The sequence below is a fragment of the Pristiophorus japonicus genome, chromosome 8, assembly GCF_044704955.1.
Source record: "Pristiophorus japonicus isolate sPriJap1 chromosome 8, sPriJap1.hap1, whole genome shotgun sequence".
Classification (NCBI taxonomy): domain Eukaryota; kingdom Metazoa; phylum Chordata; class Chondrichthyes; family Pristiophoridae; genus Pristiophorus; species Pristiophorus japonicus.
The window spans coordinates 141,231,076-141,251,097 of record NC_091984.1 but is presented as its reverse complement, the minus strand read 5'-3'; the positions used below and the strand labels follow the sequence as shown (position 1 = coordinate 141,251,097).

The window sequence follows — 20,022 nt, the reverse complement described above, 5'->3', positions numbered from 1 at the left end:
CCTCCTTTCCCCCCCTCACCTCCTTTCCCCCCCCTCAACCTCCTTCCCCCCCTCCACCTCCTTTCCCCCCCCCTCACCACCTTTCCCCCCCCTCAACCTCCTTTCCCCCCCTCAACCTCCTTTCCCCACCTCCTTTCCCCCCCTCAACCTCCTTTCCCCCCCCTCAACCTCCTTTCCCCCCCCTCAACCTCCTTTCCCCCCCTCAACCTCCTTTCCCCCCCTCAACCTCCTTTCCCCCCCCTCACCTCCTTTCCCCCCCCTCAACCTCCTTTCCCCCCCCTCAACCTCCTTTCCCCCCCCTCAACCTCCTTTCCCCCCCCTCAACCTCCTTTCCCCCCCTCAACCTCCTTTCCCCCCCTCAACCTCCTTTCCCCCCCTCAACCTCCTTTCCCCCCCCTCAACCTCCTTTCCCCCCCCTCAACCTCCTTTCCCCCCCCTCAACCTCCTTTCCCCCCCCTCAACCTCCTTTCCCCCCCCTCAACCTCCTTTCCCCCCCCTCAACCTCCTTTCCCCCCCCTCAACCTCCTTTCCCCCCCCTCAACCTCCTTTCCCCCCCTCAACCTCCTTTCCCCCCCCTCAACCTCCTTTCCCCCCCTCAACCTCCTTTCCCCCCCCTCAACCTCCTTTCCCCCCCCTCAACCTCCTTTCCCCCCCCTCAACCTCCTTTCCCCCCCCTCAACCTCCTTTCCCCCCCTCAACCTCCTTTCCCCCCCCTCAACCTCCTTTCCCCCCCCTCAACCTCCTTTCCCCCCCTCAACCTCCTTTCCCCCCCCTCAACCTCCTTTCCCCCCCCTCAACCTCCTTTCCCCCCCCTCAACCTCCTTTCCCCCCCCTCAACCTCCTTTCCCCCCCCTCAACCTCCTTTCCCCCCCCTCAACCTCCTTTCCCCCCCCTCAACCTCCTTCCCCCCCCTCAACCTCCTTTCCCCCCCCTCAACCTCCTTTCCCCCCCCTCAACCTCCTTTCCCCCCCCTCAACCTCCTTTCCCCCCCCTCAACCTCCTTTCCCCCCCCTCAACCTCCTTTCCCCCCCCTCAACCTCCTTTCCCCCCCCTCAACCTCCTTTCCCCCCCTCAACCTCCTTTCCCCCCCCTCAACCTCCTTTCCCCCCCCTCAACCTCCTTTCCCCCCCCTCAACCTCCTTTCCCCCCCCTCAACCTCCTTTCCCCCCCCTCAACCTCCTTTCCCCCCCCTCAACCTCCTTTCCCCCCCCTCAACCTCCTTTCCCCCCCCTCAACCTCCTTTCCCCCCCCTCAACCTCCTTTCCCCCCCCTCAACCTCCTTTCCCCCCCCTCAACCTCCTTTCCCCCCCCTCAACCTCCTTTCCCCCCCCTCAACCTCCTTTCCCCCCCCTCAACCTCCTTTCCCCCCCCTCAACCTCCTTTCCCCCCCCTCAACCTCCTTTCCCCCCCCTCAACCTCCTTTCCCCCCCCTCAACCTCCTTTCCCCCCCCTCAACCTCCTTTCCCCCCCCTCAACCTCCTTTCCCCCCCCTCAACCTCCTTTCCCCCCCCTCAACCTCCTTTCCCCCCCCTCAACCTCCTTTCCCCCCCCTCAACCTCCTTTCCCCCCCCTCAACCTCCTTTCCCCCCCCTCAACCTCCTTTCCCCCCCCTCAACCTCCTTTCCCCCCCCTCAACCTCCTTTCCCCCCCCTCAACCTCCTTTCCCCCCCTCAACCTCCTTTCCCCCCCCTCAACCTCCTTTCCCCCCCCTCAACCTCCTTTCCCCCCCCTCAACCTCCTTTCCCCCCCCCAACCTCCTTCCCCCCCCCCAATCTCCTTCCCCCCCCCCAATCTCCTTCCCCCCCCCCCAATCTCCTTCCCCCCCCCCAATCTCCTTCCCCCCCCCAATCTCCTTCCCCCCCCCCCAATCTCCTTCCCCCCTCTTCTCTCTCCCCCCCCCCCTTCTCCCCCCCACCCTCTCCCAAACATAGAGATAGAGACACACTGGGGGTTGGTGGGGGGCTGCACGCTATTGGAGGGCTCCAGGTGCTGCAGTCGGTAAGTAGAAAATTTTATATTTATTGATTTTTTTTTTTATTTCTTATTAATTTTTTTGGATTGATTTATTGATGTATTTATTATTGATGAGGGCTCTTTATTTGTAAAACTGAAGTGTTTAATGTTTGTCAACTTCCCTTTAAACACCCCCCCCCCCCACCCCATTCCCTACGCCTGATTTGTAACCTACGCCTGATTTTCTAAAGTGTAGACAAGGTTTTTTCCAGCGTACAAAAATCTTCACTTACTCCATTCTAAGTTAGTTTGGAGTAAGTTTTCACTGCCGAAACTTTGAAAACAGGCGTAAGTGGCCGGACACGCCCCCTTTTGAAAAAAAAATTCTGTTCCAAAGTGAAACTGTTCTAACTGACTAGAACTGGAGCAAACTAAATGACGAGAATTCCGATTTCTAAGATACTCCGTTCTACACCAGTTGCTCCTAAAAATCAGGAGCAAATCATGTGGAAACTTGGGGCCAGTGACTGAGGTGAACTGCTCTGCCTCTTGTATTAACAATTGGCATGCCGGACAGTACCTAGATGGTGCCAGAAGAGGTCAGTATTTACCAAATGAAGTTGCACGTTGAGTTTCTAAACTCTTGCAACATTATTTTGCGCTAATGTGGGTAGAATGTAAGGTCCGCAAATATTTTGTAATTGAAGGTTTGGATTATAAAAGATTAAATCTCACCATAAAATATTACTGAAAAAATAGTTTGAATAATGCAAATGATTTCCTTTGCTGAGGGAGTCCAGAACAAAGGAGCCGTTGAGGGGTGCGGTCAGGAAGCATCTCTTTGTGGATTCAAACCCTAGTACAGACTGGAGAACATAGGGGGTGGAATTTCCAGGGGTGGGGTGGGTTTGAGAATTCTCCTGGTCATCTGCTGTAACTGGACCAGGAGACTTGCACTAGAGGAGCAGTGCAAGCCCCACAACAATGTGCGTTTAATTCAAGGTTTACCATGGATTTGTCCCCGATTTTATAGCAGGTGACGAGGAGAAACCCCTGCTGAAATTCACCCCCATGCTCTGGTGTGGGACTGAGGGAGTTCTCAGGGTGTCCTGGCCAACATTCCCCCCTCGAGCAACACAACTATAAACATATTAACCGGTCATTTATCTAATTTGTTGATTGTGAGACTTTGCTGTGCACAAATTGGCTGCCAATGTTTGCCTGAGTAAGAGTGATTGCACTTAAAAAGTAATCCATTGCTTGTGAAGTATTTTGGGGTAAGGTCCTGGGATAAGGTGATTGATCTTGATCAATCTGTCTGTCCTTTTTTTTCACCAGATGACAGAGTGAGAAATCCCAAAACATAACTGGCCTTGAATGTTGAAGCTTTGAAATAAAATAGAAAGTGCTTCATGGCAGCAAAACTGCTTCCCGCAGTTGTTAGTTTTTGCAACAACAACTTGTATTTATAGACGTCTTTAATGTCTTCACAGAAGCGTTATCAGAGCAAAAACCGACATTGAGCCACATAAGATATTACGGCAGGTGACCAAAAGGTTGGACAAAGAGATGGGTTTTAAGGAGAAGGCGAGGCGGAGAGGTATAGGGAGGGGATTCCAGAGCTTAGGATATAGACAGCTGAAGCCACGGATGCCAGTGGTGGGACGAAGGAAATTGGGGGGAGCAGAAGAGGCCAGAATTGGAGGAGCACAGGCATCTCGGAGGGCTGGAGGAGGTTACAGAGATGGGGAGGGGCGAGGCCACGGAGGGGGGATTTGGGCGGGAGCTGAGCACAGGCCTGTGATCTGGTCTTGCTTCAAATTGCAGTGAGCAACTAATGCTGCGTGCTTTACTCACCGCTCTATTGCATTCCCACCCGCAGGAAGTTGCCGACCAGGAAATCGCAGGCCTGCCGAGGGACAGCTGCCCGGTCCGGATCCGCAATCGCTGTGTCCTGACCTCTCGGCCGCGGGGGGTCAAACGCAGATGGCGCCTCAGCCGCATCGTCTTCCGCCACCTCGCTGACCACAACCAGATGTCCGGGATACAGCGCGCCATGTGGTAGCTCCGCGCCCGATTGGCAGGAGGGCAGGTTGTGACGCGAGCGACCCCCACTGTGGGACGAGTGTAAACAGACATGGACAACGGGCACCTGATCACAGAGCTTCCCTTCTCAAGATTGGTGCTCTCTTGAGGGTTGGGGGGGCGATACATTACTCATACATTACAACAGTGACTACACTTCAAAAGTACTTCATTATCTGTAAAGGGCTTTGGGACCTCCTGAGATTGTGAAAGGCTCTATGTAAATGCTAGTCTTTTTTTGCTGGAATAAGGAAGATGCCTACCCTCTCTCTTACTCTGCCTAACCTCCCTTCTCCTTGAGATGCTGGCTCCCGCCAGGGTGCAGTTCCATGGGCATGGGGCAGCATTCCTAAAACCTTACCCAAGTGACCTGGGCAGTGAACACTGGCAGTGGGAGCTAGCGCCGAGCACAGGTGCCACCTGTGCTGAAACATCAGTGTTGGAAAGCTATTTGATATGGGGTGGCAGGGCGGGGGGTATCGCAGCTAAATGTGATCCCGGACCAGATGTCCCTGCGTTTCTCTCCAGCTGTGTCCAGTTTGCAAACAAATACTTGCAAGCGAATGTTTGGTGCGAGTCTCTTGTGCTTGATTTTGGAAGTAGTCCTGGTCTGTAGACCAGAATCAGGAGTCTATTCTTGCCAGAATCAGATGTATTTTGTGTGCCTCAATACGTGATAAGTGTCTGTAACCGGGGTTTGTGAGGAGCTATGTTATTCAAATGATCAAAGGATCATTATCACTCTGCCATCCAACATTAAAATCCTCAAATCCATGAGTTAAAGGGGCATCATTTCCATAGCAAACTGTTTGGTGGGGTGAAGAGATAAGCCATATGTCAATATTTGTTAACTGTAACATCACTTGCATTTAATGTGGTATATTAGAGTAGTCCTCATGTTATGTTTGGCAGATAATATTTTGTTTGTACAAGAGCACTTGCATCCTGAAAAATTAAACGTAGTGCCCCTTTAAGAGTGTCCTTTGAATATCCTGGGGGGTGCTTGTGCTCAGTTGCCTCTCTTGCCTGCAGTGTGTGGAGAGATGAGTTGCCACATTTAAACCACAAATATTTGCTCTTTGACTTTGTCCAAAGGTTAGATTTCTGTATCGCTCCGAAGAACACACATCAGTGATGTGACTTTGAAACTACTCGCCTCAATTGCACTCAATAAAGCTCCGACCAAGATCACTATTATCTGCTGCTTCCTTCACTTAATGATTACTGCCACGTTTGGCAAATGAAAATCTATAACCCACAGCCGTCCCCTTCCACCCCCCCCCCCCCCCCCTTCCTTTCTATCTAGCAGCTTTTATGTTGACGGGAAGACAGGGCAAGGAGTGTTGTCCGACCTAGAAATGCTTCTCGTCCCTCTATTTCACCGAGTGCTGGCAGTATCTATTGGTCCCGGTCGAGGGGCAGCAGGGATGGTGTTTTATTTTCCCCCATTAACTGTTTTTGAGAACCTGTAAGCCATTTGCAGTGCGGAGTTTTGCTTCGTTTACATAGATAGAGGTGGGCGCACCACATATCAGCTGCCAACAGCTCATCAATGTAAAAAAGGGGTCATAAGCAATGTTCCCCATGGTCTTTGACACCACTGATCCAGAGCCAACCAATGCGAAGTGCGCGGGAGTTGTCTTTCGCATTCCTAGATTCACTGTTTTATACATATATTTGCACTGCTACAACAGTATAAACGACTTGACTGTAAGGTTTTGAAACCGGAGTGTACTCTGTTGTGCCAGGTAATGGTTAATGAAGTATTCCAAGTGTGGCTCTAGGTTATAAGAACATAAGAAATAGGAGCAGGAGTAGGCCATGCGGCTCCTCGGGCCTGATCCACCATTCAACAAGATCATGGCTGAACTTCGACATCAATTCCACTTTCCCACCCTTTACCCATATCCCTTAGCCCAAAAATCTGAACACAATCTTGAATATATTCAAATACTGAGCCTCCACAACCCTCTGGGCTTGAGAATTCCAAAGATTCACAACTCTCTGACGGAAGAAATTCCTCCTCATCTCAGTCCTAAATGGCCCACCCCTAGTTCTAGACTGTCCAGCCAGGGGGAAAAGCCTCTCCACATCAACTCTGTCACACCCCCTCAGAATCTTGTGATTCATGAGATCATTTCTCATTCTTCTAAACTCCAGAGAATATAGGCCCAATCTGCTCAATCCCTTCACACATGTCAGCCTTGTTATCCCAGGAATCAATCTAATGAACCTTCATCGCACCCCTTTAAGGCAAGTATGTGGTCTCATATAATTGCAGCAAGACTTCCTTTTGTACTGCAACCCCCTTACAATAAAGGCGAACATACAATTTGCTTTCCTAATTACTTGATGTACCTGCATGTTAACTTCCTGTGTTTTGTGTACAAGGACCATCGAATCCTGACTCTCAACATATACTAGTCTCACTTTAAAAAAAATATATATATTTTGGTCTTCCATCCTTCCTACAAAAGTGGATAATTTCCCACTTTCACATACACTCCCTTCCTGCCCAATAACTTAACCTGTCTCTATCCTGTTTCAGCCTCTACGTCCTCACAGCTTACTTTCCCACCTAGCTTTGTATCGTGCGGAGACTTGGATATATTACACTCGGTCCCCTCATTTAAGCCATTGATATAGATTGTAAATAGCCGAGGCCCAAGCACTGAAACTTGTGACACTCCACTGTGGCAAACACTGCCATCTCTGTTTTCTGTCCGTTAACCAATCCTTGAAGCCACTGAATTACCCCCAATCCCATGAGCCTCTTGTGCGGCACTTTATCGAATGCCTTCTGAAAATCCAAAAATATTAAATCCACTGGTTCTCCCTTATCTACCCTACTAGTTACCTAAACAAAATCCAATATATTTGTGAAACATGATTTCCCCTGCATAAACCGTGTTGACTTTCTAATTGCAGTGATTTCCCAAACGCACTGTTACATCCTTAATAATAGATTCTAGCATTTTCCCTATGACTGATGTCAGGCTAAAAGGCCTGCAGTTCCTTGTTTTCTTTCTCCCTCCTTTCTTGAATTACATTTACTACCTTCCAGTCCATCGGGACTCTTCCAGAGTTTAGGGAATTCTGGAAAATCAAAATCAATGCATCCAGTGTCTCTGCAGCCACCTCTTTTAGAACCCTAAGATGTAGGGCATCAGATCCAGTGCTTTTGTCAGCTTTTATGCACATATCTAATTATAGCTGGGTTGAGGTATGCTGCAACAGTGGGGTAAGTCACACAAGAATGGTTTTAAAGTCATCTGAAACCCAAGGTTTTCCTGTTGTACAATGCTATTAGGGAGCAGCATTTATATATACACAGACCTCCTAGGCTGTTGCTCCCTGGTGGTTTGAGGGATGATTGTAAAGTTGAGTTGATAATCTGGCCTGTTCCTATAAGGCTGTTGCCTTAAGTAGACACATTCAAGCATTGGGTTCAATCAAGGCAATTGTAACCACTTGTAAATTTCAGGCTCCAGGTTAAAGACAGGCTTTCTGGAAGTTATGCTACACCTTTATACATCATTGTTTAGACCTCAGCTGGAGTATCGTGTCCAATTCTAGGCACCACACTTTAGGAAGGATGTCAAGGCTTCGGAGAGGGTGCAGAGGAGATTTACTAGAATAGCACGAGGGACTTCAGTTACATGGAGAAATGAGAGAAGCTATGATTACACAGAAAGTACAGCACAGAAACAGACCATTTGGACCAACCGGTCCATGCCAGTGTTTATGCTGCACTCGAGCCTCCTCCCACCCCTCTTCATCTAACTCTATCAGTATCATCATAGGCAGTCCCTTGGAATCGAGGAAGACTTGCTTCCACTCTTAACATTAGTTCTTAGGTGGCTGTATCGTCCAATACGAGAACCATAGTCTTTGTCACAGGTGGGACATATAGACGTTGAGGGAAGGGGTGGGTGGGACTGGTTTGTCGCACGCTCTTTCCGCAGCCCGTGCTTGATTTCTGCATGCTCTTGGCTACGGGACTCGAGCTCAGCGCCCTCCCGGATGCACTTCCTCCACTTGGGGCGGTCTTTGGCCAGGGAGTCCCAGGTGGCAGTGGGGATGTTGCACTTTATCAGGGAGGCTTTGAGGGTGTCCTTGTAACGTTTCCGCTTCAGTATAACCCTGTATTCCTTTCTCCCTCATGCTTATCCAGCCTACCCTTCAATGCATTTATGCTAATCGCCACTACTACTTCTCGTGGTAGTTAGTTCCACATTCTAACCACTCTCTGGGTAAAGAAGTTTCACGTGATTTCCCTATTGTATTCATTGGACTATCTTATGTCTATGGCCCCTAGTTTTGATCTCCACATAAGTAGAAACATCTTCACATATATCCTAGCAAACCCTTTCATTAGACCTCTTTCAGGTCACTCCTCAGCCGTTTTTTATCTAGAGAAATGAGTCCAGCTTGTTCAGCCTTTCCTGATTGGAATAACAACTCGGGAAAGGCTCAATCGTTCTGGTATCATCCTTGTAAATATTTTTTGCACTTTCTCCAGTGCCTCCTTTTTATGATATGGAGACCAGAACTGTGGACAGTACTCGTAAATATGGTCCAACCAAGGTGTTATACAAGTTTAACATAACTTCTCTGCTTTTCAATTCTATCCCTCGAGAAATGAATTCCAATGTTTGGTTTTCTTTTTCCTACGGCCTTATTAAGCTGCATCATTGGCCAGAAATTGCGGTCGGAGGCTTCCCCGCGGGCAGGATGCCTCCAACCGCAAAAATTTCTACCCAAGTACCTGCTGGTCCTGGAGGTTCTGAGGCTTGCGATTCTGGGCTGCTACGTGAAGGTCTTTGTAGGCGCACATGTATCCCAGGAGCGTAAGCGCTTCATACGCATCACTGGGATCGCGTGGGCCGGCCCAACCATATCAGAGTATGGGGATCCCCATTCATACTGATGGCAATTCCGTATATACGGACTCACATAAATATGAATGGAAATATCCCCCAAAACAAACTGAAAATAACTTTTTTTTTAAATCACATATCTCAAATTAATAAAAATGGAATTTAGTTCATTATTTTAAAATTAAAATAATTTTTTGAAAAATAAATGTACATATTTTAAAGGGTCTAAATATAAACTTGCCTCATTTAACAAGATTTTAAATGTTTAAATTATTTTTTTAAATGTATTTTTCTGTACTTCAAAAATCTTGCGCTGATAAAAACAGGCCTTATGCCTGCTTTTTTCAGTCGTAAGAATTTGAAGGACATTCGCTGGGCAAGAATCGGGCAAATAGCCCAACTCTCCGCCCACGGTTTACCCTTTAGTTTTGGATGCAGTGGATCTGTCGATATTGCTTGACAGATCGCAAGTTCCGGTTTAAGCACATACGGTTCGCGTAACTAAACCTGGAACTTGCGCGGACCCCATGGGCGCGTGCGCACCCTCATACGCGCCCGTGGGGAGTGTGATTTCAGGCCCATTTATATTTAGTGATTTGTGTATCTGTACCCCCAGATCCCGCTGTTCCTCTACTCCATTTAGAGATATTTTCCAAAGACTATGTGGCCTCCTCATTCTTCCTACCAAAAATGCACCACCTCACACTTATCTATATTGAAATTTATTTGCTAATTACATGCCTATTCTGCAAGTTTATTAATGTCATCATCATCACCATCGGCAGTCCCTCGGAATCGAAGAAGACTTGCTTCCACTCCTGAAGTGAGTTCTTTGGTGGCTGAACAGTCCAATACGAGAGCCATGGACTCTGTCACAGGTGGGACAGTTAGTCGCTGAGGGAAGGGGTAGGTGGGACTGGTTTCCGCTGCCTGCGCTTGATTTCTGCATACTCTCGGCATTGAGACTTGAGGTGCTTGGCGCCCTCCACTTAATGTATTATTGTATTTTGTCACAGTGTTCCTCAGTCTTACCTATACCCCCAATTTGGTGTCCTCTGCAAATCTTGAAATTGTACTTCTGATTCCTGAGTCCAAATTGTTTATGTAAATTGTGAACAGTGGTCCCAACACCGATCCCTGTGGAACACCACTTTTGCACCTTTTGCTAGTCTGAGTAACTATCCTTAACCCCTACTCTTTTTCTGTTCTGTAGCCAGTTTGCTACCTATTCTGCTACTTGTGAATCCATATCTTCTGACCTTAGACATGAGTCTGCTATGAGGTACCTTATCAAAGGCCTTTTGAAAATCCAGATATATTACATGCACTTCATTTCCTTTGTCTACTCTTTGTTACTTGTTCAAAGATTTCAATAAGGTTGGTCAAATGTGACCTTCCCTTTTGAAATCCATGCTGACTACTCTTATATTTTCAGTTTCTAGATGTTTTTCTTGAATAAAGTAAAGATTCCATTATCTTTTCTACCACTGATATGCTAACTGTTCGATAGTTCCCTGAACTTGTTCTATCTCCCTCTTTAAATATAGGATTCACATCAGCTGGATTATTCTCCTTTGAGCAAAGAAGGTTAAGGGGAGATTTAATAGAGGTGTTCTAAATGATGGGTTTTGGTCGAGTAGGCAGGGTGAAATTATTTCCACTGGCAGGAGAGTTGGTGACCAGAGGACACAGATTTAAGGTAATTGGCAAAAGAACCAGGGGGAGATGCTATGAGAAATTGTTTTTCTCATGGGGATTGTTATGATCAGGAATGCACTATCTGAAAGGGTGGAGGAAGCGGATTCAATAGTAACGTTCAAAAGGGAATATACTCGAAGGGGAAACTTTTGCAGAGCTATGGAAAAAGAGTAGGGGGATTGGGAGTAATACAGAATACACACACCATTTACAGGGAACAATAATGAAAGAGGACGAAAGAGAAAAAGATCTTGGTGTTATTGTTCACAGATCACTAAAGGTTCAGGACCAATGCAGAAAACTATAGCTAAAGCTAACAAGATACAGTATTACTAGAACCATTCACTATCAATCAAAGGACACCATTTTGACACTGTACAGGTCGCAGGTCAGACCACATCTAGAGTAGAGCACTGTGTCCAGTTTTGGTTCCCCCACATTGTAGGTAATATTATGGCCTTGGAAAAGATCCAGAGGAGAGCCACGAGAATGATTCCTAGCTTAAAGAATCTCAGCTACTCAGATGGGCTCAAGGATCTCGGTCTATTTACTTTAGAGCATCGTAGACTTAGAGGTGATCTAACAGGTCTATAAAATAATGAAAGGGCTGGATGGCGTCTCTATTGATAGATTATTCTATTTTCACAGATTGGGGAGGAGCAGGGGACAGAAGTTTAAACTATAAGAGTAGGAATAGGTTGTATATTATGTGGTGGTTCTTTTCCCAGAGAATTGAGAGCTTCTGGAATACATTGCCGGCTGGTGTGAGTGTTGACTCGTTGCCTGCCTTCACGAGGGAGCTGGACCGTTTCCTGATTGGGGCAGAGATCGCATCATATCGAAGGTAACTGTCTTTATAGGTCCATATGATCTGGACTGGTTTTGATTATAGAATCATAGAATAGAACAGTACAGCACAGAAGGAGGCCACTCGGCCCATGGAGTCTTGTGCCGGCTCTTTCGAAGAGCAATCCAGTTAGTCCCACTCCCCCGTTCATTCCCCAGATCCCAGAATTTTTTTCTCCAAGTATTTATCCAATTCTCTTTTGAAGCCTACTATGGAATTTGTAGCCACTACCCTCTCACTCAAATCCTAACCACTCATTGCGTAAAAAAAGTTTTTCCTCATTTTGCGTTTGGTCCATTTGCCAATCACCTTAAATCTATGCCCTCTGGTTATCGCCACTGGAAACAGTTTCTCTTTACTTACTCCTTCATGATTTTAAATATCTCTATCAAATCTCTTAGCCTTCTCTGCTCCAAGGAGAACAACCCCAGCCTCTCCAGATTTCCTAAGGGAGTCGGAGATGAATTTTACAGAGTATTTCTCTTATTGACCCTGGGATTTTTTTGCCTCTCCCAGGAGATTACATGGCTGTGGGGGCAAGGGGGTGTGGGGCGAGAGAGTGAGGGAAGAACTGTCTAGTCCAGCCATCATGGTGTGGGCAGGCTTGATGGATCAGTTGCTCTTTTCCTGCCCATTATTTCCGTATGTTCATAATTGGATAACTCTTTCAAAAAGCCAGCAGAGGCATGATGGGCCAAATGGCTTCCTGTGCTGTATGATTCCTTTCTTACGATGTTTTGTGTCAATAGCCAAGTCACATAGTAAATGGAAGACGTGCATATAGATAGACGTTGCACTCTATCCTTATTACAAGTCACATACGCTGATATAAAATCTGTTCTCCTCTCTACCCCTCCTATCTGAGTGGGTTAGTTCAAGAACAACGCTGATCGAAGCCTACAGGTAGGACACCTGTCTGGACTTCAGTTTAAAGAATTGTGCACCTGTTGTATATGGAGAAAGAGTCAGACTGAACACTGTGAGCTCAAAGTAAAGTGTGACCGTAGTCTTTTATTGCAGGTCTCCAGAGTGCCCCTCCAACCTGTGAAGCCTCCTTAAATACCTGTGCTCCCAAGGGATTATGGGATCCCTTGGAACTCCAGCGGATGAGCCCTCTGGTGACTGTACAGAGTAAATACAAGTCCACATATACAACAACACTCCCCCGCCCCCAAAGTCGATAGTGTAACTATTTACAATGTGAGTCGATCTGGGGCCCTTGCCCTGGTTGATCGTCTCGGTGTGAAAGCTGAATCATTTGTTGGGCCCTCACTGGGCTGCTGTGTAGCTGGCCTTGCTGGGCTGCCTGGTGTGTTGGGCCCTGCAGGCTGCTGTGGATGATGGGTTCTGCTTCGTGGTCAACCGTGGTGCCAGTTGCCACTGGTGTGTGTGTTGGGGGATCAAAAAAGGTAGGGTCCAAGGTGGGTTGCTCAGGATAGTCCGTGAATCTGAGTTTGATTTGGTCCAATTGTTTCCGGTGAATGAGTCCATTTGAAAGTTCGACCCGAAATACCCAGCTCCCCTCTTTGGCCACGACAGTGCCGGGAAGCCACTTGGGACCTTGTCCATAATTTATTACAAATACAGGATCATTGATTTCAATCTCGTGTGACACATTTGCGCTATCATGGTATGCACTTTGTTGAAGCCGCATGCTCTCTACCTGTTCATGTAGATCAGGGTGAAGTAATGAGAGCCTTGTCTTAAGTGCTCTTTTCACGAGCAGTTCAGCAGGTGGGATCCCAGTGAGTGAGTGGGGTCTCATGCGGTAGCTAAGCAGGACTCGGGATAGGCGAGTCCGCAGTGAGCCTTCAGTTACCCTCTTCAAGCCTTGCTTGATGGTTTGCACTGCTCTCTCTGCCTGATCATTGGACACTGGTTTAAACAGGGCAGATGTGACATGTTTGATCCTGTTACGGGTCATGAATTCTTTGAACTCAGCACTGGTAAAACATAGCCCGTTGTCACTCACCAGGACATCGGGTAAACCGTGTGTTGCAAACATGGCCCGCAGGCTTTCAGTAGTGGCAGCAGACGTGCTCGCCGACATTATCTCACATACAATCCACTTGGAGTATGCATCTACAAACACAAGAAACATTTTACCCAAGAACGGGCCTGCATAGTTGACGTGTACCCTGGACCACGGTTTGGAGGGCCAAGACCATAAACTTAGCGGCGCCTCCCTGGGTACATTGCTTAACTGCGAGCATGTATTACATCTGTGAACGCAGGACTCTAAGTCCGCATCGATACCGGGCCACCACACGTGGGATCTGGCTATCGTTTTCATCATTACGATGCCTGGGTGGGTATTGTGGAGGTCATTGATGAAAGTGTCTCTGCCCTTCTTGGGGACCACGACTCGATTGCCCCATAGAAGGCAGTCTGCCTGTATAGACATTTCATCTTTGCGCCACTGCAACGGCTTTATCTCTTCCTGCATTTACACTGGGACACTGGACCAGCTCCCATGAAGCACACAGCTTTTGACTAGAGATAATAAGGGATCCTGGCTTGTCCAGGTTTTGATTTGTCGGGCAGTGACGGGTGATTGCTCACTCTCAAATGTTTCCATAACTATGGCTAGATCGGCGGGCTGCGCCATTTCCACCCCCGTGGTGGACAATGGCAGTCTACTGAGAGCATCTGCGCAGTTTTCTGTGGCGGATGGCGTAGTTGTATGCGGACAACGTGAGCGCCCATCTCTGGATGCGAGCCGATGAGTTGGTATTTATCCCTTTACTCTCGGAAAACAGGGATATAAGTGGCTTATGGTCAGTTTCCAATTCGAATTTTAGCCCAAACAGGTATTGATGCATTTTCTTTACCCCATAGACACATGCTAATGTTTCTTTTTCAATCATGCTGTAGGCTCTCTCAGCCTTAGACAGACTCCTGGATGCATAAGCAACCGGTTACAGTTTCCTGAAATCATTAGCTTGTTGCAATACACACCCAACGCCATACGACGACGCATCACATGCTAATACCAAACACATGGATCACACAACACAAGCAATTTGTTTGAGCATAACAATTTTCTCGCTTTTACAAAGGCATTTTCTTGGCTTTTGCCCCAAACCCATTCGCCCCCTTTTCGTAGTAAGACATGTAATTGTTCTAGCAGTGTGCTGAGACCCGGTAAGAAGTTACCAAAGTAGTTCTGTGGCCTCGGTGCGTTCTCGATTGCCTCCGTCTTCGCATTGATGGGCCTGATGCTGTCCGTCGCAATCCTCCTTCCCAAGAACTCCACTTCAGGCGCTAGGAAAACACACTTCGAGCGTTTTAACCTGAGCCCCACGTGATTGAGTCGACTAAACTTTCTCCAGGTTCTGCAGGTGTTCGACTGTGTTCCGACCCATGACCAAGATATCGTCCTGGAAGACCACGGTGTGCGGAACCAACTTCAGTAAACTTTCCATGTTTCTCTGGAATATCACCGCAGCTGATCGGATTCCAAATGGGCATCTGTTAAAAACAAAAAGACCCTTGTGCGTGTGGATGCAAATGAGAGCCTTCGATGATTCCTCCAGTTCCTGCGTCATGTAGGCTGAAGTCAGATCCAGCTTCGTGAACGTCTTTCCTCCCGCCAGCATTGCAAAGAGGTCATCGGCCTTTGGTAGTGGGTATTGGTCCTGTCAGGAGAAACGATCAATAATTACTTTATAATCGCCACAGATTCCGACGGTGCCGTCTCCCTTGAGGACTGGGACAATAGGATTGGCCCACTCGCTGAACTCGATCGGTGAAATGATGCCCTCTCTTTGCAGCCGATCTAGCTCGATCTCTACCTTTTCTCTCATCATATACGATCCTGCTCTCGCCTTGTGCCCCCGGAATTAGGTGGATCTGCACTTTTGCTCCTTGGAATTTCCCGATGCCTGGTTCAAACAGCGAAGGAAATTTGTTTAAGACCTGGGCACACAAAGTGTCGTCAGCGGGCAATAGCGCTCGGATGTCGTCCCAGTTCCAGCGTATCTTTCCCAGCCAACTCCTGCCGAGCAGCGTGGGACCATCGCCCGGTACCACCCAGAGTGGTAGCTTGTGCACCACTCCATCGTAGGGGACCATTACCATAGCACTGCCGATTACAGGAATCAGTTCTTTCGTATAAGTTCTTAGTTTCGTGCAAACTGGAGTTAAGACTGGCCTTGAGGCCTTGTTGTACCACAACCTTTCAAAAGTCTTTTTGCCCATGATGGACTGGCTCGCACCCGTGTCCAGCTCCGTTGACACCGGAAGTCCATTTAGTTCAACATTCAGCATTATCGGGGGACAATTCGTGGTGAATGTATGCATCCCATGTACCTCTGCCTCCTCTATCTGAGGCTCTGGTTCGTCATGATCCTCCGTGGATCTATCCTCCTCTGCAACGTGGTGGTTTACAGGTTTAGCAGGCTTAGAAGCTCGCCTGCACACTCATTGGAGGTGTCCCATTATTCCACAGCCCTTGCAAACGTACTCTTTGAATCAGCATGAATGGAAACGATGATCACCTCCGCAGCGCCAACAAGGTGTTAATGGCCTTGCATTCATCACCCTTGATGGTGGACTCTGAGTCATCTGCGGACGTGCAGCTGCAGGCATGTGTGACCTACCCTGTACGTTACGATTCGAAAGCAACATCACTTTGTTCATAGTACTTGTAGCAGCACTTGTGTGCTGAGAGATTTGCTTCATATTGTCACTGGTGGCAATGAACGCCTGGGCTATCGCTATGGCCTTATTCAAGGTTGGGGTCTCTACAGTCAAAAGTTTGCGAAGTATGGTTTCGTGGCCAATGCCAAGTACAAAAAAGTCTATGAGCATGTGCTTCAAATGTTCTTCAAATTTGCAATGTCCTGCAAGGCGTCTTAGCTCGGCGACATAACTCGCCACTTCCTGGCCTTCAGACCTTTTGTAGGTGTAGAACCGATACCTTGCCATCAGAACGCTTTCCTTCCGGTTCAAATGCTCTCGGACCAGTGTGCACAAATCGTCGTACAATTTCTCCGTGGGTTTCGCTGGAGTGAGCAGATTCTTCATGAGGCCATACGTTGGTGCCCCACAGATGCAGGTGAGGAGGATCACCCTTCGTTTGGCAGCGCTCTCTTCCCCATCTAGCTCGTTGGCCACGAAGTATTGGTCGAGTCGCTCCACAAAAGTTTCTCAATCATCTCCCTCCGAAAATTTCTCCAGGATGCCCACTGTTCTCTGCATCTTTGGGTTCGTTATCTGTATCTCGTTGCCAGTTGTTGTGTATGGAGAAAGATACAGACTGAACACTGTGGGCACAAAGTAAAGTGTGACCTTAGTCTTTTATTGCAGGTCTCCAGAGTGCCTCTCCAACCTGTCAAGCCTCCTTAAATATCTGTGCTCACAAGGGATTATGGGATCCCTGGGACTCCAGGGGATGAGCCCTCTGGTGGCTGTACAGAGTAAATACAAGTCCACAAATACAACAGCACCAAGCATGCAGTTGAACTTTCAAAGTTCTGAAGGATAATTTGCATATTGCCTTCTGCTGTTCAATATTAAAATCCTCAACAGAGTTATCAGTGGCATGGTAACTTAAAGGGGCCTTATTTCCTGGCAAAAGGGTGTGGGGTGGAGAGGGGAAGATGTGCTGTATATCTTAGTTTGTTACAATGGCGTTGCTTAAAATTGTCTCTGTATTTGAGTGTGGGTTACACAGTCAAAAGTGGCAGACTATATTTTGTCTGTAAAAGGACACTTTTTATTAAATCAATGTGACGCTTCACTTCGTACTCCAGGTAGGATTGTGTCCACTTGCCCTTTTTGACTGCATTACTGAATGAACTGCAGCCCTCGTTACATGAGGACATTTGTCTACGTTAAAGGCGCTATATAAATGCAGGTTTTTGTTGGTGTTTCAGGGATTTGGGAGTGGGGATGAAGGGGTGAGAAAAAAAAACTGAGCTGGGCTGAAGCAGTGGTATCTGCAGATTTGAATATATGAGCAATGACGGGACAGGTAAAGACCAATGTTCGTTTTAAGCCACGCAGCACTCTGGGCCTCCTGTGCAGCCAGCTTGCCAGCTCTTCAGTGCAGAAAACCAACGCATGCACAGTATTTTGAATGGGCCACGCAGCCCCTTAAAGGGGTCGCGCACTCAAAAAGAAAATAAGAGTGAACATTGTTAAAGACCCTCTGGTCCATCCAGCCTGTCCCACACAATTGTGGTACCTTGTGTATCGCAATACACACCCTCCCCATCCCACTCAAAACCATGTGATCTGGGAGAGGCAAAAAAACCTGATTTAAAAACCCTGGCCAATTTGGGGTGGGGAAATCATGAAAATTCCTTGCTGATTCCCCCTCGGCAATCAAAACTAGTCCAGGAGATCACCACGGCCCTCATAATTCTATGCAGTACCTGCCTTTTGTACGTGCTGATCTCCACCCCAGCCAGAAGCAGGTCGAGCTCCCGCTTGAAGAAATTCAATAATCAGCATCCACTGCACAAGATAGCAGCCTTTTCTATAGCTCCACTAACTTCTGGGACATCTAACCTAGATCTAGCCTTATACAACTTAAAAATGGTGACCCTTGATCCTGCCTAACATTAGGGGTAATGTATTGATGTGGATAGAGAACTGGTTGACAGACAGGAAGTAAAGAGTAGGAATAAACGGGACCTTTTCAGAATGGCAGGCAGTGACTAGTGGGGTACCGCAAGGTTCAGTGCTGGGACCCCAGCTATTTACAATATACATTAATGATTTAGACGAAGGAATTGAATGTAATATCTCCAAGTTTGCAGATGACACTAAGCTGGGTGGCAGTGTGAGCTGTGAGGAGGATGCTAAGAGGCTGCAGGGTGACTTGGAGGTTAGGTGAGTGGGCAAATGCATGGCAGATACAGTATAATGTAGATAAATGTGATGTTATCTACTTTGGTGGCAAAAACAGGAAGGCAGAATATTATCTGAATGGTGACAGATTAGGAAAAGGGGAGGTGCAACGAGACCTGAGTGACATGGTACATCAGTTTTGAAAGTTGGCATGCAGGTACAGCAGGCGGTGAAGAAGACAAATGGCATGTTGGCCTTCATAGTGAGAGGATTTGAATATAGGAGCAGGAGGTCTTACTGCAGTTGTACAGGGCCTTGGTGAGGCCACACCTTGAATATTGTGTTCAGTTTTGGTCTCCTAATATGAGGAAGGACATTCTTCCTATTGAGGGAGTGCAGTGAAGGTTCACCAGACTGATTCCTGGGATGGCAGGACTGACATATGAAGAAAGACTGGATCGACTAGGCTTGTATTCACTGGAGTTTAGAAGAATGAGAGGGGATCTCATAGAAACATATAAAATTCTGACGGGATTGGACAGGTTAGATGCAGGAAGAATGTTCCCAATGATGGTGAAGTCCAGAAGCAGGAGTCGCAATCTAAGGATAAGGGGTAAGCCAATTCTTCACTCAGAGAGTTGTGAACCTGTGGAATTCTCTACCACAGAAAGTTGTTGAGGCCAGTTCATTAGATATATTCAAAAGGGAGTTAGATGTGGTCCTTACGGTTAAAGGTATCAAGGGGTATGGAGAGAAAGCAGAATGGGGTACTGAAGTTGCATGATCAGCCATGATCATATTGAATGGTGGTGCAGGCTCGAAGGGCCGAATGGCCTGCTCCTGCACCTATTTTCTATGTTTATAACCTATTTAATGGGAACAAACTGTCCACTCAAACACAATCTATTCTCTTCATCATCTTATAAACCTCAATCAAATCAGCTCTAAGCCTAAGTTTTCTAAAGTGTAGAACAATGTTCCTCCTAATTTTTTTGGGGTGCACAATCCATTCACAATTTTGAAAAAGCCAGTCCTAGGCTGCACAGGACTGGCAGAGTCCCATCTCTTTTTACCTATCTTGAAAACTAAGATACTTTGAACTGGGAATTATTTTCGTGGCCCTCGTCGCACCCTTTCCAAAGTTTCAATGTCACCCACCATGTGAGAAGACCAAAACAGGACACAATATTCTAACTGAGGCCTGATGCTTTATCCTAGTGTCAATTATCCTATAAATGCACTCAACACACCATTTGCTCGAGCTATTGCTTTACAGCATTGCTTAGCAATCTGAGCACTAGAATGCTCAGATCTCTTTCCTTCTCCACCTTCTCAAATCCTTTTCCCTGAAGGGTGTATGTATGTTGAGCATTCACCCTGCCCACTGCACATTCCTATGTTAAACATCACTTTTCAGTCACAAGCCCAATCTCCCAACACATCATGATCCACCTATTTAAGGTGGAGATAAACAGATTTTTGAATGATAAGGGAGTCGAGGTTATGGGGAGCGCGCAGATAAGTGGAGTTGAGGCCATGATCAGATCAGCCATGATCTCATTGAATGGCGGAGCAGGCTCAAGGGGCCGAATGGCCTACTCCTCCTATTTCTTATGTTCTTACGAAGTCATCGAGCATTGTCTATAGTCTTCTAACATTCGCACAAATCTTAGTATCATCTGCAAACTTGCAGGTCATGCTCCCAACACCTCCATCTACATCATTAATAAAAACAGTAAACAGCAACAGTCCCAACATTGA

The 20,022-nt window shown here is 47.3% G+C and overlaps 1 protein-coding gene across 1 annotated transcript in view; it reads left to right on the top strand.

The window, feature by feature from the left end:
• mrps14 (mitochondrial ribosomal protein S14) overlaps nucleotides 1–5,235 on the top strand; it is a 14,469-nt gene extending 9,234 nt beyond the window's left edge. Inside the window, exon 3 of the mRNA XM_070886238.1 lies at nucleotides 3,836–5,235. Coding sequence (XP_070742339.1) covers nucleotides 3,836–4,018 — 183 coding nt within the window. The 3' untranslated portion in view covers nucleotides 4,019–5,235. The remainder of the gene's footprint in view (nucleotides 1–3,835) is intronic.
• Nucleotides 5,236–20,022: the final 14,787 nt, after the last annotated feature.